This window comes from Nothobranchius furzeri, chromosome 13 (genome assembly GCF_043380555.1).
Source record: "Nothobranchius furzeri strain GRZ-AD chromosome 13, NfurGRZ-RIMD1, whole genome shotgun sequence".
NCBI lineage: Eukaryota > Metazoa > Chordata > Actinopteri > Cyprinodontiformes > Nothobranchiidae > Nothobranchius > Nothobranchius furzeri.
In genome coordinates, this window is record NC_091753.1 from 62,359,581 (window position 1) to 62,377,379 (window position 17,799).

Here is a 17,799-nt window from a genome sequence, read left to right on the forward strand (position 1 = left end):
AAGAAAACGGCAAAAATCAAAAAAAGTTTAAAGAGGAACCGTTCAGTTTGGCCTGTGACACAATTAAAGCAGGAAGAACACACAAAAGATAAGTACTAAAGGAATTTTTGGTGAGAGGTGACAGTGAAGATAAAATCATGATAACCACTCAACTCCTCGCTGCACTTCCTTCAACACGCAGCAGCCTGCTGATCTCAGGTCGGGTGGACTAACGGAGAAGGGAACTTGACTAACTGGTGCGGTGGCAGCCTACATTCAGTCTGTTACACTTCAGTCAGGCACCAGTTGGCCCGTGAGAAGATGCGGGCGCCAGGACCGATGCACCGCCCAGCTGCCGGCCCATCCCAACATGCAACAAGAAAATAAAAATGTGCACCCCTGGACAAAATCAGCTATGAAGAAAACTAGCAAAACCTACATTTAGCATGAGATGAGGACCACACAGCACATCATAACAACATGTTCTACCCATCCGACAGGAACTACATGGTGGTGCTTGGTCAGAGGCGAGGGATGACTGGGAGGAGAGGATGTAGTGTTGCCTTCACCGCCACCTCTTCCACACACTCTAGGGCTTCTCTGCTGGGTCCAGTCACCAGCTGCTGGTCTGGTCCAGCTGGTACTGGGTGGTAAGCAGGCCTGCACTGGCTCTGCTGGACCGAGTGCGGTCACGTCCTGAAGTTAGATAGTTGTCTACTCTGAGACGCTGCTGCTTCAGTCTGTCAGCCATGGGCTCACCCCAAACATTGCTGCATTCATGTCCAGTAAGGTACGGGCTTTTTAAAAATACAACGTCATAGACCTCACCTTGGGTACGTAGTAGCCAGAGAAGAGTTCTGTAGCTTCAGTCAGGACTGCTGCCTTTTCAAAGTGCTTTATGACATACAAGTTTATACAAACAACAGGCTGAAGGAGGATCCATTACAAGTAGCTGGGATTCACACGCATGCACGGGTTCTCCAGTCCGTGCACCGGGACTAAAGGAGTAGTGAGCCTTTACGAAGCACGCTAGTTGTTTACGGGGCAAACCGAGGATTCGTCTCAGATGCTTGTTCAGAGTTACATCCAGCATGTAGTAGTTCCCTCAGGGCTGGCTTCGACCAAACCAAAAACACCCAGGAGGAACTTCTAAACTTCCACTTATCACTTTAAATGAAACCCAGAGTCACAGTTAGGTGTTGCTCCATCCTGCTGGGCCAAAACGGTCCGGCTTTAACTTCATATTCATGGTACTGACGCTAACAGTCTTCCAAACAAAATCATGGCTTCAGAGTGTGCAGTCTTTCCTACGACATCTATGAAGAACTACACGGATCTTTGCACCTCCTTACTGTACTCCCGTTTGACATGAATGCAGCAGAACTGACCACAGGGGTGCGGTTGCCATAGCGACCGATAAAGATGAGCAGCCATCTACTGGCTCTGATACAGGAAGAGGAAGTGGTTGAATGCTGCAGTGAAGTGTCTCCTTCAATCAAGCGCCGATGAGCTGAACGAGGTTGGCGACAGCAACGCCACAGGGGCCCGGCGAGGCCCGGTTTGTTCTACGGGACTCTCCGAGACTGATCTTGGTGCAGGTAAAAGACAGAGGAGAGGGGGGGTGAGTAGAGCAGGGACTGGGGTGGGTGTTAGAGTGGAGGTGAGGAAGGGTCTAATACTAGTGTCCAGGTGACGGCCCAGCTGCCCGCTCTCAGCTCAGCTCGTCCTCGGCGTTGTGGTGGTCCAGCAGCTTGACGTGTGTGAAGGGAAAGTGACCTCGCTTTCCTTTGCACTCCCCCTCCCACTGGCCGTTCACGTTTATTTTCGTCACCTTCACCATGTCGCCCACCTGGGGAGGGAGAAGAAAGCAGGTGTGAGCACAAACACAACACACTCGGCTACACACTCATGCCCCGTAGAGCTGAAGCTACGATCCACCCAACGGGAAAAGGGTTCAAAGTTTGGGAATCTGTGCCGTCTTCATTTCACTCAAGGCTAAATCCTGCAGGTGAGACGCTTGTTTGGACACAAACAGCATCTTTGAAAAGCTGAAACCATTACACAGATCCCAGTTAAACCAGTGATTAATGGAGGAATCGTGTTGGCCTATCCAGGCTGAGGAGTGGCTGCTGCTGTGTCAATGAACCTGAACAAACAAGCCCAAACAGACGGGTGCAAAGTTCAGGGCAGCATGGGCCGAACAGAGTCCACCCGACACGATGAAGCCTTTCTGACTAGAAGCACGTGTCCCACTCGTCTCTTTGTCCCGACAGGATGCAGGTGGGCACAGAACAACCGTCTCAGTCCCACTCCTGAGGCCAGGTCTGACCCCCACACCTCGGTGCAGTTTGATCACACAGATTCATCATGAAAACATCAAACTAAACCCAGTCGTGCGCCGATTTTCTCACAGGATCAACAAGATGGGAAAACGCGGCTTTAGATTCACAAATGCATCACCAAGTCCATCTATGGATAACTGGATGGGCTGCGTGGTGGCGCAGTGGTTAGCACTGTTGCCTCGCAGCACCAAGGTTGCAGGTTCGAAACTCGGCTGCAGCCTTTCTGCGTGGAATTGCGTGTTGTCCCCATGCACGCGTGGGTTTCCTCCGGTTTCGCCCACAGATCACAACACGCCCTATAGGTTATAAATTGTAAGTCGCTTTGATAAAAGCGTCTGCCAAATAAACAAACATAAACATAACTAGTGGCGTGTATTTTCCATTCAAGAGAAAATCAGGCAAAAGGAGGCGCGGGGACACCGGTGCTGTCCTGCAGGAGGGGCCCTTACACTGGCTGAACTGTTGAGGCCACGTTTTGAAATAAAAGCAGGTTTACATCTAAAGCAACAGTCGTGTTTCCTTCTGAGACCACAAACCCGACTCCCACCACGTCATTTGCAAAGAAAAGTACAGAGTTTCTGTGTTTGTCAGCGCTAGAGACCTGCAGGGCGTGCCCACACATTTCAGGTGGCTTGTCTCATATTTCACCACCGATATGTCCTGACTGCACCAGCGAGGCAGCCTGGTCTGCCAGGCTCGTCCTCTGAATTCTACACAGAGTCTGGATGGGAGCATCATGAGGGGCGGGACTAGCCAGCTCAAAGATAACCAATCAGAAAACAGTCAGAAATGATGACTGTATCGCGCAACACTGTAGTTTTCTAGCAGTAGTCAAAGATGGCGTCTGGCGTCTTCTTTAGAAGAACGGCTTTTAGTGCCTTTTCTTCCCGTGGTTTTAAAGACGTGCCCGAGTCATTTAGAACAGAGGGCAGAGCTGCGGCTAACTCCGCTTCAGTCGTTTGTTTAGTCGCGTGTGACGTATGCTACTCAGCACTGATTGGCTCGATTAGAATTATCAGGGGGCGGGGTTAGGGATGCACAACAAATCGGCATCAATATCAGCCGATGTCAGTCATTTTTTAACATATCGGTATTGGTCCGATAAATAAAACTGGGCCGATGTTAACAACCGATATGTTTTCCACCTTGTTTCCATTTGTTTCAGAGGGTGAGGGAGGTGATATGTATTTTAGTCATGTGACAGTGACTGAACATCTCTCAGAAGTGTAACTGTGTGTGGTGTGTGTACATAATAAGGTAAATACAACAAACACCTTTCATTCTGTACAAAATCTGCTGATTTTAGAAGCATTAATGTCAGTATGGGGGGTGACGGTGGCACAGGAGTTAAGAGCTCACCCCATAATCAGAAGGTTGCAGGTTCAAGCCCCGCTTGGTCTGTCGCTGTTGTTGTGTCCTTGGGCAAGACACTTAACCCCCCTTGCCTGCTGGTGATGGTCGAGGGACCGGTGGCGCCAGTGCTCGGCAGCCTCGCCTCTGTCAGTGCGCCCCAGGGCAGCTGTGGCTACATCGTAGCTCATCACCATCAGTGTGTGAATGTGTGTGTGAATGGGTGAATGACTGATTGTGTTGTAAAGCGCCTTGGGGGGTTCCAGGACTCTAGAAGGCGCTATATCAAATACAGGCCATTTACCAGGATATCGGTATCGGCAAACATCTGTTATCAGCCATTACAGCGATATTAATATCGGTGCATCACTGGGTGGGTCATTTGAATGGGAGCGTTACCACGCCCTTTACTTCCCATAAGGAATCATTGGCATGGCTAGCCAGGCTACCAGGGAAGTGCAGGTCCTCCAAATCTGATCATCTGGATTTACTTCACGACTAATCTATTTGATTGCAAGTCTGACTAAATCCAACAAATGTGAAGTGGAAATAACAGGTAGCTTAAGAGTACTGAACAGGAAAAACGGCCTCGCTCCGAGCCTATAAATAGTAACAGAGTTGACAGAAACAGGAAGCGATGCATGTTGGGGAACTGTCCAACATCATAGGGAGGCTCCTCCCCTTCCGGTCAGCTCACGGGACCCTGAGCGGGGCATTAAAGGCTATTTTCTGGTCTGCTTTGCCTCACACATTTTTTGTACTTCAGTTTAAATGACAAATATGTGACCTTCGACTATATCGACTATGAGATTAATGAGATTAATTAGCCTGTAAAAATGACTACAAACCAGACGGTGTATAACCTCGCCCCTATCACAGCAGACTCTCCTCCCCAGCGTAGCGGTTACTTTCCACAAGGTCTGATTTAGAGTGGTTTTATCCATGTTTAACGCTCCTTCTGTCACTGTGGAAAAAGCACATGAAGCTCGCTAAACTCCGCCGTTTTTCTTCTCCTTGCCTGGTTTGATGACGTCACCATGGTGAGACCAGCAGCTGTAGTCGGTTACGTCTTTTCACAAAAGAACCTAAAATAACTTCCGCCTCCATTCAAAAATAAGCGCTTTCTTGGCATCTGAGTGTCACTCACATAGACGGATATCATGTGTGAAATCAGCGGCACACATCAAACAAGATCAGAACATAACGTTTATCGCTTCATAAAAATCCAATTCCATTCATTTTTTTGACAGTAGGGACCCACGGACCGGAGGTAGATGGGTGTGACGTAAGCTCCCCATCAACAGGAGTCCAAGCACAGCAACAGCTGGACATCAGGTCAGAAATAAACGGTTTTCACAGAAACATCAAGCGTTCAAATTCAACTCGGCACATTTGAGATGATCTTTAGTGAGTGGGGCCAAAAGTCCTGCTGATCACCTGGTCCAGCTTTAGTATCCCTCTGCTAAACCAGACACGGGTGATGAACTCTTTATTATTAATCAACTCACCTGCAGCTGTCAGCCAGAACCAGGCGGACAACTTACTCCACAGGATGATGCACATGAAGTATTTGTTGCTGAAGCTGCACCAGTTTTGGCTTTACGGAGCGATGATGCAGATTTAAGCACGAAAGCACATTTTTATTTCCCGTTTCAAACTTAAATGAGATTTCTATTCTGTTGGATGAAACAGTAAAATGCTGCAGCAGCAACTCCAGTAGGGTTTTTTATGTGAACGGGCAGATAAATGAGGTTTTTACCTGTTAAAAACAAAAACACACTCCTGGTTTTAGAGCGTAGGCTCCAGCTGAATTCAGTCTGCTGGCTGCAAAAAGGCAGACTAGTGAAGCAGATGTTTAAAAATGTCCGTCTGGATCTTGTTTAATAAAAGGTGCGGTTTACTTGTTTATTCGATGCATTTGCAGTGTGCCTCATGAGTCATTAAAAAAGCTGCAATTCTCCTGTTCTGAGATGCAGCTGGATTACTCATTATTACTAATGATACGCACACACCTTGCTTCTGATTGGCTAACAGAACGTGTTCAGCCACATGGCAAAGTCACCATCACCAACACACTATGCCCTCTCACCTCGCTGCAAAAAAAAAAAAAAAAAAAAAACTAAAACGCCCTCTAGTGGGCAGGCACGAGCCAAGATGAGCGACGCCATTAATGCTAATTCAGTGTGACATACCGTAAATCCTCTAATACAGGCCCGGGCCTGTATTTGACTCAAGCTCATCAAGCTCCAGGCCTTTATTGGAAGGAGGACCAGTATTAGAGGCAGGCCTCAATTTCTTTTCGAGCAAAATGAACTAATGGTTCGCTGGAGTTTTTGACGATTAAAAATGCGCCCACATTTTCAAAGTTAAACACATTTCTTTTAACTACGGTAGTTTCTGCTTCAGCCCTCTCCCCCCTCCCCCTGCTTCAGCCCTCTCCCCCCTCCCCCTGCGCGGCGGCCGCAAACTCACTGATGCGCCTGCAGCCTCTCGGAGTTGCTGCTGCTCTAAACATTAAAATAATTATTTCATTTTCTGTTCCTCACTTCTGATTACCTTCAATGGTGTCTGTTTGTTGCAACCAGCAGGTACAAAAACTAACTTGTTTTTATTTGGCTATTTTTCTGTCCTGCCTGTTTATTATCTTCCTGCATCTCCTCTCAGTCCTAAAGAGAAACTGCTACCTGGGTTCATATATATTCACCTCATGAGTTACCTTTGAACTGCAGCTCTAAAAGATCTACCGACCGCAAAAACAGCGGGGTGCTCGCCGGCCGCATCGGTGAGGTGCGTCACCGAGGACAAAACAGGTGATGCGCCCCGATCCACAGCAGCGAAACGCATCAGGCACAAATAAAAGAATAAAAGAAAGAAAACATAAAAGGAAATGAGCCGACATGAACGATCGCGTGTTAAATTAGTTTTTGAGGTGGCGACACCTGATTTGATAATGTTACTGTGGCCGTGCTCAGGACGCAGATGTCTGGAGCGCGTCAACAATCAGAGCTTTGCATGCGCAAACTGGTTAAGGTTAGGATGGGGGTGAGGGGAAGGTTAAATTGCAAGAGGGTAAACGTCACAATTTGGTTAAATGTCCGTTTTACGGCGGGTGTCGGTACCGACGCTCTGGCACAGCGCGTTGCCTCCCGACGAGCAGGAGCTCGTCACCTGCTGACAGCAGGCTGCTGTCTTTTCTGAGGACTGCATCTTGCCGGTCATTATCGCGTGACAGCGACTAGTCGATGACAGGCATAACAAGTCACTACAGAGCGGTGAAGTCGACTAGTGACTAGTTCATACAACCCCTACTACTGCTCCCCAGAGTGTTCTGCAGCATAATCAGCACGTTCTCTTTGAACTTGATATCAAATTTTCGCCTCCTCTTCGTCTCCGCACGGTTAAAGTTACCCTCGCGGTCTATCACTGGCAAATCAAAAGTGAGACGGATGACACAACCGCCCCCCGTACTTGCTTGTTACCACATTCCACCCGGCCACAATAAAAACAACGGCCATTATTCACCTCCGCCGACTCCGACCAAAATGTGATACCCGGCCGTTAAGTGAATACAGGCCAATATTAGAGGATTTACGGTAGATATGTGAGGACTTTCCAATCCTAGCATTTCACAGTTTTTTCCTATAAGAAGCTAACGCAGGAGATAGGTGTAGGAGACTGTTTTCATGTTCAGCCTGCACAGACAGCTCAACCCATTATAATCAATCATTAAAAAGGGTTTTCAGCCAACCGCTCCTTTAAAGGTCATCATTTATTCTATGTTGTGAGTAAATAAGTAGATATATATGTACAATAAAATCTACCACAAAATTACAGAACTTCTACACTAGATTACAGCCTCCCAATACTGTTGTTAAGATCAAGGTAAATATTTTGTAGAGCATTTTTCTGAAGAGCTAGAATGATGCTTGGGGTTTTTTCTAACTCTGTGAAGATGGATAATGATGATTAAACCTAAAGCTCTGACCGATCAAACGCATCACCTGTTTGAGCTGTTGCCTCACACCTCTCCCTCTTGCTTCAACATTTAACACAAACAGAAGTTTTCTCCACCCACCAACATTTCTACAAGGAAGACCTGGTATCGCTAATTACTGCTTAGAGGTGGTGCATTCAGGAACCAGGAAAAAGACTGCATTTTTTATCACTGCTTGGTCTTTAAAGGTAAATAATTAAAAGATATTTGAGTTTCAGCTAGGCCCTTCATTAAACAGCTGAATCTGATGACCAGCTGACTGCATCACTGGTTCCCAGCTCCTCAAGACCAATCTTCACTGGCAGGGGGGCATTTAAGACCTAGGAACGTTGGCTAATTATTAACTGTTCAGCACAGACATGCTGAGTCACTAACAGTCATGGCACTAAACCACAGGAGCCTCATTGGGTCAAAGGCAGACAAGTACAAACCCAGTGCAGAGGAAGATTGATATACAGGTGATCCCTCGTTTATCGCGGTAGATTCGTTCCAGACCTGGCCGCGATAGGTGAAAATCTGCAAAGTTGTGCAGCACCAGGCTAAAGGTCAAAGGTGACAGATCATCTGCTGCTGTGGCCCCCAGAGTCTGGACCTCTCTCCCCCCGAGCCTGAGATCAGTGGACTCGGTGGTCTCCTTTAAAAAGCAGCTGAAGACTCACTTGTTCAAGCTGGCTTTTGTATGACCTTCTTCACCTCTCTCTCTTTATTCTGCTCTCCCCACCTATTCCACCTTCCTCAGGATCCACTGGTTTCCCTCTTTCCTGTTCACTCTCTCTCTTTCTTAACATTTTTTAATCCCAATTGTCTATTTTTGCTCATTTTAAATATATTTTAACCATTTTCTAAATTATTTTTCATATTTTTACATTTTTTTGTTTTTGTGAAGCGCCTCGTGGTTTTTATCTTGAGAGGCGCTATAGAAATGATATTTTCTTCTTCGTCACAAAGCCAAACACGTGCACACAGCAGCAAGCTAATGTCCTGACCAAGGAACACGTTGGTCATAGACACGAGAACCCTGTCCATGGTCGGCGATCAAGGTTTCAAAGAGACTTTATTTCTGTGTTAAATCTTATCCTACTTTTTTGATATAACAGAATTATTAATTTGAAAAAACAAACTTTTATATATTTTATCTTTAAGGTAAACCAGACCCTCAGAGCTGCCAATGACTCCCTGTCTGCTGATGTGTGGACGAGCCGTGCTACAGAGGCGTATCTAGGTGTGTCCTGCCCTTTCCTGGGTGAACATATGCTGCAAGGGCTGCACCTGGCGGTAAGGCGTTTCCTGTTTTCAGTGTTGCACTACGTGAAGCTGTTTGGTGTTTGGGGCTCGCTAAAGCTGATTTAATTTCTCTGTACTAGGATAGCTCTGAGTTATTGTAGCACATAAGCACGCTAAAACACACATTTTCTGTTGTTCCACCTAGCTTTTAGGGAACCATTTGAGTTCGCACGCAGTTTATTTGGTGTTGACTCGTCCAGTTTGCTCGTCCAGTTAGCTTAGCGTCAGCATGGCTATGGCTACTTCTGTCTCTGCGTCTCCGTCTCCTATCTCTTGCTCTCTGTGTCAGATGTTTAGTTACTCCTCTGCCTCCTTTAGTGATAATGGTACGTGTAATAAATGTAGCATTTTTGTAGCTTTGGAGGCGAGGGTGTCTGAATTGGAGTCCCGGCTCCGCGCTGTTGAATAACCCGTAAACAGCCGTAGCTACTTAGCTAGCGCGGGGCTAACTAGCTCAGAACCACCCCGTAGCGATCCTCCAGCAGGACCCGAGCAGCTGGGACCTCAGGCCGGCTGGGTGACAGTACGCAGGAAGCATAGAACCCAGCCCGTGGGCCACCACCAACCCGTCCACGTTTCTAATAGATTTTCCCCGCTCAGTGACGCACCCACTGACAAGCCGACTCTGATCATTGGCAGCTCCATAGTCAGAAACGTGGCATTAGAGACTCCAGCAACCATAGTTAAATGTTTACCTGGGGCCAGAGCGGGCGACATTAAATCTTACCTGAAACTGCTGGCTAAGGATAAGCGTAAATACAGTAAGATTGTTATTCACGCTGGCGGTAACGACACCCGGTTACGCCAATCGGAGGTCACTAAAATTAATGTTGCTTCGGTGTGTAAGTTTGCCAAAACAATGTCGGACTCTGTAATTTTCTCTGGCCCCCTCCCTGATCGGACCAGTGACGACATGTTTAGCCGCATGCTGTCCTTCAACCGCTGGTTGTCTAGGTGGTATCCTGAAAACAACGTGGGCTACATTGATAATTGGAAAACTTTTTGGGGAAAACCTGGTCTGATGCAGAGAGACGGCATCCATCCCTCTTTGGGTGGGGCAGCTCTTCTTTCTAGGAACATGGCCAGTTTTATTAGTCCTCCATGACAACCCAGGGTCCAGACCAGGAAGCAGAGTCGTAGTTTAACCCACCCCTCTGCAGCTTCTGTACTGTTACCCACCCACTACCCCATAGAGACAGTGTCCTGCCCACGGCCAAAACCACACAGATTAAATATCAGGCTTAATAAAGCAAATCATGGAAATCTCATAAATATTAGAACAAACTCAACTGAGCAGAAAACTAGAAAAATTAAATGTGGGTTGTTGAACATTAGATCCATTTTTTCTAAGACGTTGTTAGTTAATGACTTGATTTGTGATCATCAGATATCTTTGCTCTCTCTCACAGAATCCTGGCTGCAGCAAGAGGACTATGTTAGCTTAAACGAGTCGACTCCTTCAAATTATTTAAATCATCATATTGCTCGAAGTACAGGGCGAGGAGGAGGAGTAGCAACCATTTTTCATTCGGACTTATTAATCAGTCCCTTACAGATTAATAGTTACAGTTCATTTGAACATCTTATTCTTAGTTTTCCTAATCCAGATTGCAAAACTGTAAAACCACTCTTGTTTGTAGTTTTATATCGTCCACCAGGCCCTTGCTCTGAGTTTTTGGATCAGATCTCTGATTTTTTATCTGATTTGGTGCTAAATACTGATAAGGTCATTGTAGTGGGGGATTTCAACATTCATGTGGACATTGAAAATGATTGCCTCAATGTAGCCTTTAGTAATATCTTAGACTCAATTGGTTTTACTCAAAGAATACATAGCTCCACCCACTCCTGCCAACATACATTAGACCTTGTTCTGACTTATGGCATAGAGTGTGAGGAAATAACGATCTTTCCACATAATCCAGTCCTCTCGGACCACTTTCTGATAACCTTTGAGTTTTTTATAACTGAGTTCTCGAGACATGAAAGTAAATTTCACTATAGTCGGTCTCTATCTGACAACGCAGTTGCATCTTTTAAATCAACTGTTCCATCTTTACTGTCCTCAGCATCTCAGAGGAACGTAGCAGAGGGCAATATTTTCAGTTCTAGCCCCTCACAAATTGATGCCTTAGTTCATCATGTTAATTCCTCTTTACGTGTGGCATTAGATGATGTTGCCCCTTTAAAAAAGAAGGTAATTAGGGACAGGAAGTTGGCTCCCTGGTTTAATTCTCATTTACGAGCCTTAAAAAAAACTCTAGGAAATTGGAGAGAACATGGCGCTCTACGCACCATGAGGAGGCCTACCTATCCTGGAAAAATAGTCTTGTGCTTTATAAAAATAAGCTTCGACAAACTAGAACTGCTTATTTTTCAGCATTAATTGAGGATTTATAAGCATAATCCTAAATTTCTTTTCAGTACAGTTGCTAAACTTACACAGAATCATAGCTCTGAGCCATCTATTCCCTTAGCCCTCAGCAGCAATGACTTCATGGGATTTTTTACAAGTAAAATTAATTCTGTTAGAAACAAAATCTTTAGCATCCTCCCTAATGTGATTTCTTCTTCCTCAGTAAGTGAGGCAGCTTCAGAGGTGACTGTAGAACCTCATCTGTGCTTGAACCGTTTTGATCCAGTTGAGCTTTCAGAGTTATCAAAAATAGTAGCTTCATCTAAACCTTCCACTTGCATTTTGGATCCAATCCCAACCAAATTATTTAAAGATGCATTTCCTTTGGTTACTGCCCCCATTCTAGATATAATCAATCTATCCTTAGTAAATGGGTATGTACCACAAGATTTTAAGGTTGCTGTAATCAAACCTTCACTTAAGAAGCCTTCTCTGGATCCAGATGACCCAATGAATTATAGACCAATATCTAACCTTCCATTTTTATCCAAAGTCCTGGAGAAAATAGTGGCCATCCAAGTATGTCAGCATTTAAACACTAATGCTCTGTTTGAGGAATTTCAGTCTGGTTTTAGAGAGTATCACAGCACTGAAACTGCATTAGTGAGAGTTACAAATGATATTCTCATGGCCTCAGATAAGAATCTTGTGTCTGTTCTAGTCTTGTTAGATCTCAGTGCTGCCTTTGACACAGTTGATCACAATGTTCTTTTAGAAAGACTTGAACATGTTGTAGGGATCAAAGGAACAGCGCTAGGCTGGTTTAAATCCTACCTGTCTGACAGATTTCATTTTGTAAATGTACATGACAAATCGTCTTCATACTCCAGGGTTACTTGTGGAGTACCACAGGGTTCAGTGCTTGGACCAATTCTTTTTACTATATATATGCTCCCAATTGGTAAAATCATTAGACAGCATGGGATAAACTTCCACTGTTATGCTGACGATACTCAGCTATATTTATCCATTAACCCTGATGAGCCTAATCGGTTGGGTAGATTACAGGCTTGTCTTGAGGACATAAAACATTGGATGACTCTAAACTTTTTGCTTTTAAATCAAGACAAGACGGAAGTTCTCATCTTTGGACCAGAAATCCAGAAAAGGAAATTGCTTAGCCAATCGCCTGACCTGAATGGCATTACATTAATCTCCGAGAACAAAGCAAGGAACCTTGGTGTTATCTTTGACCAGGACATGTCATTCAAATCCCAGGTTTCACAAGTTTGTCGGATTTCCTTTTTCCACCTTCGGAATATTGCTAAGATTAGAAGCATCCTTTCCAGGAGTGATGCTGAAAAACTAGTTCATGCATTTATTACATCAAGACTGGATTACTGTAATCCATTACTCTCAGGAAGTCCACAGAATGTAGTTAAAAGTCTTCAGCTTGTCCAGAATGCTGCAGCTCGAGTTCTGATGAGAATTAAAAAGAGAGATCATATCTCTCCTGTCTTAGCTTCCCTACATTGGCTACCTGTTAAATTCAGAATAGATTTTAAGATCCTTCTTCTCACATATAAAGCTCTTAATAATCAAGGTCCATCATACATCAGTGATCTGATTGTTCCATACGTTCCTAACCGAGCACTTCGCTCTCAGACTGCAGGTCTACTGGTGGTTCCCCAGAATATCTAAAATTAGGATGGGAGGCAGATCTTTTAGTTATCAGGCTCCTCTCCTGTGGAACCAGCTCCCAGCCTTAGTCCGTGAGGCAGACACTTTGTCTACTTTTAAGAACAGGCTTAAAACATTTTTATTTGATAGGGCCTATAGTTAAAATCTGATGTTAGCCTAAATCTGGACAAGTGGGGGAGTAGAGGGAGGTGGAGTGTACAGTCGGTAAAGACGGCTCTCCCTTGCCCTGCCTCCAACATGCCTCCATCTAAATAGGATAGACTATCCAGTTATCTCTGTAGTTATGCTGCTATAGGCTTAGACTGCTGGAGGACACACTGACCACTTTCCACACTCTACTGCTTTCTTCTACAATCTGCTCTTTAACTGTATTATTTCCTGCTATTTCAGCTGTTAACTTTATTTTCTCTCTAAGTGTTTTTCTCCCCAGAAGAAGCTACAACGATGTTCTGCTGAGCTGTGGTGGCCTCATGGAGGGGGCCATCGACTAGCACACTGCTGCTAACCACTAATACATTCTCCCTCTTCTGATAATAACTTTTTGCTTTCCTTGACGTTGGACGTGCTACTACTAGTTTATTCGTTTAATTATAGATCCACTAGCATAAATACAATAAAGTTTATCTCTCACCAAATAGAATATTTACTAAGAAATCACAATAGAACTATAGACACATTACTTGTCTTTGTGTGTGTGTGTGTGTGTGTGTGTGTGTGTGCGTGTGTGCGCGTGTGTGCGTGTGTGTGTGTGTGTGTGTGTGTGTCTGCTCTGTCTTCTCCATCCCCAGTGAGTCGTGGAGGATGGCTGCTTATACTGAGTCAGGATTCTCTGGAGGTTTCTTCCTGTTAAAAGGGAGTTTTCCTCTCCACTGTCGCTGCATGCTTGCTTAGTATGAGGATTGCTGTATAGTCACTGACACTAGTCAGTGACTCGATGCAATTTGCTGGGTTCCTTATATAGGAAACATTATTTCTGACTGGCTTAATGAACTGACCTGAATTGGAATGTTTATTATGTGAAGTGCCTTGAGACGACTCTTGTCGTGATTTGGCGCTTTATAAATAAACTTGAATTGAATTGGAGTGAAAGTGAGGGTTTTCCCACACCTGCACAGAAAAGATTTAGCCACATTAAGCTCAGCTGGCTAAATCTTTTCGGTGCACCCATGCCACTTCCACCCCATCGAAACAGACCTTCTCTGCAGCTGGAAACATCTGCTCTCAAGAGAGCAAGTCTTTCTCCAGAACATGTCGAAGCGCTAACTTTCCTGACTGAACAAGAGCCCTGTGTAGGAATAAAGACTATTTTAGCTGGATACACTTGTGAACACAAGTCATTTTTGTGTACCGCTTATATTTGGGTATACGTGCCTACCTCCATTACCAGGTTACAAAGTTAATTAAAGTTGTTGATAAGCTATAACTGTCTTTATTATTAAATGGTACATAACTGATCACACTTCAGGCTAGAAGCGAATGATGGTCTATTAGAGCATCTTGGTGCAATAAGCTAAACTTTATGCAGGACACAACTAGTTGACTAATAGATAGTCATTTGTGGCTGCCCTAATTTGAACCCCGATCACCCGGTCCCAGGGCGGACACTCTACCACTGAGCTGGTTAACTGGAATTACTTACTGGTTACTAAAATCTGTTGTTAGCTTGAAAATCAGCAGAAGGGGAAAAAAAACATCTTGAAGGGTCTGTTATGTCTCAGAAGCCCTGAGAATTTGTGTGTGTGTGTGTGTGTGTGTGTGTGGGGGGGGGGGGGGGGGGGGTCTTTGTCCAGCTACTAGCTCAACTGGATTCCAGACTTCACAGAGTCCAGAGGAAATGGTCCTGTTCCCAAACACAAACTATTTCCATCCCCCAATGACCTGCTCCGTGGGAGCCCCCGCTCTCACTTCCGCACAGTTTAACAGCCCAGCCGCTCTGCAGCCAGCACAGCTCGTGCTCAAGAGCTCTTTAATCAACAGGATTCATACGAACAATTACAGGCAGACTGTAAACTGGCTGACCTGAAAGATGTGCGCAGAGAAAATATTCAGAAGAAAAACGGACAAAGTTAAAAACGCACTCTTCCACCCACGCTTTAATGCATGCATCAACACCAGAGGGTCAAGATAACCAGCACACACTTACCTCTAAGGCCAGGGCGGTCTTGTCGTAGGCATTGGGCACCCTCTTCTGTATGACCCTGGCATAGACAGGTCCGTTCTGGAGATTTGGCAGGGGAGTGGGCTGGGCGTACTGGCTGGGGTCTCCCAACAGTGGAGTACCAGACGGTGCAACAGAGCCATCAGAGTTCCCAAGCACCACCATCCCACCCGGTGACCCCCCAGGGCCCACCATTGAGTTTGGCGATGCAGGTCGATACTTCTCCACGTACGGCACTGGGATCATCCCTGTTCGACCGTCAGCATTCTGGGCATTCCACCACTGCTCCTCCGGCTTCTCCAGAACTCGTAGTACATCCCCCTTCCTAAATGGAAGATCCTCTTCATCATTGCCTGGGAAATCAAAAAGCGCTCGGACATACTCATCCTCCAAGCGTGGCGGGGGTCCGCCACCAGGGCCCGTGCTCATGAAGGAGGAATGTTTGGATTTGTTGATGGGTTCTATCAAGGTGGTGGTATCCAAGTAATGGATCTTGTAGAACTCAAGCAGCGCCGGAAGAGCATCGAACTCCTGGTCTCCAATACGGAACCTGGGATGGATCATACCTGGCCCAAAAGAAACAAAGAGAGAATTCACAAACGCATCTTCAGCACCTGCTCTGATGTTCGCAGCTCCTTCTGTGAGCCCAGTTATGGTCATCAGGCATGACGCTGGTTTCCAGAATGAGGGCATATTTTAATGATCAGATTATGCACTTGTTCTTCAACATGAACATCTCGTATGAAAGAACATTATGATAATTTCAGTAGATGCATCTGAAAAAAAAATCATAATTCAGGGCAGAAACTAAACGGGTAGTTAGTTGTTATAATAATAACTATAATTATAATAATGTAAAAGAGCTTATGATGTATTGGGGGGTCACGTCTGAATGGTACTGTCTGCCATGTCCCCCACCGGTCAGTAAATGGGACGATTGCGCATCTTTTTTGGTGCAAGTCATGCAAGAACGGTCACATTAGCACCACCACCACATCCCCAGCCCCTCCGCTCTTACCCGGTCCGGACTGCCGGTTGTTGCTGATGCTGTTGATTATGTAGTGCGAGACTTTGGAGTTTTCTGACACCGACAGGACGTAGTCTCCGGGGCTGGTGATGGAGTCCCGGACCAGAAACACGCCGTGCCGCTGCCCCTGCAGCAGAGACACAGCCTCCTGCCGGCTCAGGCGACCCCAGTACCAACTCCCACGGTCCTCCGCGTCAAAATTTCCGGCCATGATAACTACTCCAAAGCCGAGGCTTCACAGGGCCTTTCCTTCTCTCCCTCCCGCTAGCCACCCGCGGAGCCTTCAACTCATACAACAAAACTTTAGCGCCCGAAGCACGTTCAGTAAACAGGCGACATGATCCGCAGCCGCTGTTTGCGCATCAAATCCTCCAGACTGCCGCTAAAGCGCGTCGGAAGCGACTCCGGTTTGCACCTGGGTCAGACTCGGGCTCCAGCGGTCACCAAGTCCGACTCGGAGTCTGAATTCCTGCTGCAAAGCCAACCGCCGCTGAGAACTAACTTCAAAAACTGAAATGGCGGATACGGGAAAACAAAAAGGCCCCACTCACCGGATGTGACGTCGGCGTTGGGCAGAACGCGTAAATTAAATGAGAAAAAACTGTACATCACTTCCGGTTTTATAGAAACAAGGGCCAGCTCTAACCCATGCCATAAGAAGAGGGTTTTGTACGCAGGAGCGTCACTTTTATTAGTAGATCTTATTAAATTGTACACTTTAGCGACTTTTTTTGCTCACGTGCTGTTTCATCCTGTCTGCAGTGCGGCACACCAAACTGTAGGATGTTCTCCCAAATATATATAAAATATAAAGCTAGTCTGTTTTAATCCGAGTACCCGTGGCAGTTAGCGGAACTGTCCACCAGATGTCAGAAAAAGAACATTTTCCTGGTTTCATGTTGATTTGGTTTGATTGGCACTCGGAGTCTTAGACCAAGTCCTTCTAGGTTCAGATGGAGAGCTCACCACTCTATGAAGGTGGTTTTAAGGACATTTTCGTGCTTCCCTGTTATTTAGGATTTGCACTATTTTCTTCTTGAGGCCAGTTTCCTCCAGGGACTTTTGCGTGACAAATGTATGCTCATTCTGCAACACAAATAAAGCAAACTGCCACTCCAGAGTTTATCAGTCGTTTGCAATCACACGAAGATTTCCATTTGTCTTTCTTACATAAAAAAGTCAGAGTCTTTAGAGCTGGAACGGATTCTTCTTGCCTTGCTCATTTCTATAGATTTATATTTTCCGAGACACATCCTCTCATAATGATATCTGAGATAAACCCTAACGTGTCTGACTTTGGTCTAATCTATCTGAGTTCACGGACCCCAGAGTGTGTGAACGTTATCGTTGATTTCTTGCGGTTTCTACTGATAAACATGGTTGAAATGGTTTAGTTTTTTTGCTGATGACTCAGTACAGAGCCATGTTGTCACACCCCTGCAGCCCCAAACAAGCCACCGGTTTGTTATGCACTGAAATGGCTTAATGCAGAAGAACAAACAGAGCTGAGCACAGATGGCATTTTCATACGTTAATATTTCATTAAAATGGCCTGTATTTGATATAGCGCCCCCTAGAGTCATGGAACCCCCCAAGGCTCTTTACAAC

At 45.6% G+C, this 17,799-nt stretch overlaps 1 protein-coding gene across 1 annotated transcript; it reads right to left on the bottom strand.

Moving 5' to 3' along the window:
• Positions 1-1,471: 1,471 nt before the first annotated feature.
• On the bottom strand, positions 1,472-16,538 carry crk (v-crk avian sarcoma virus CT10 oncogene homolog). The gene is made up of 3 exons (XM_015977164.3): positions 16,183-16,538; positions 15,150-15,730; positions 1,472-1,828 (listed from the first exon to the last, which is right to left on the bottom strand). Exons 1-3 carry the CDS (start codon positions 16,400-16,402, stop codon positions 1,691-1,693), a joined length of 939 nt encoding a protein of 312 aa, XP_015832650.1. The 5' UTR covers positions 16,403-16,538; the 3' UTR covers positions 1,472-1,690.
• Between the last annotated feature and the right edge of the window lie 1,261 nt (positions 16,539-17,799).

Coding starts and splice junctions, on each gene's coding strand:
- crk (XM_015977164.3), bottom strand. CDS start 16,402: ATGGCCGGAAATTTTGACGCGGAGGACCGTGGGAGTTGGTACTGGGGT. Junction 15,731..16,182: donor CAACCGGCAGTCCGGACCGG/GTAAGAGCGGAG, acceptor CTTTTGGGCCAG/GTATGATCCATCCCAGGTTC. Junction 1,829..15,149: donor AGACCGCCCTGGCCTTAGAG/GTAAGTGTGTGC, acceptor CTCCCTCCCCAG/GTGGGCGACATGGTGAAGGT.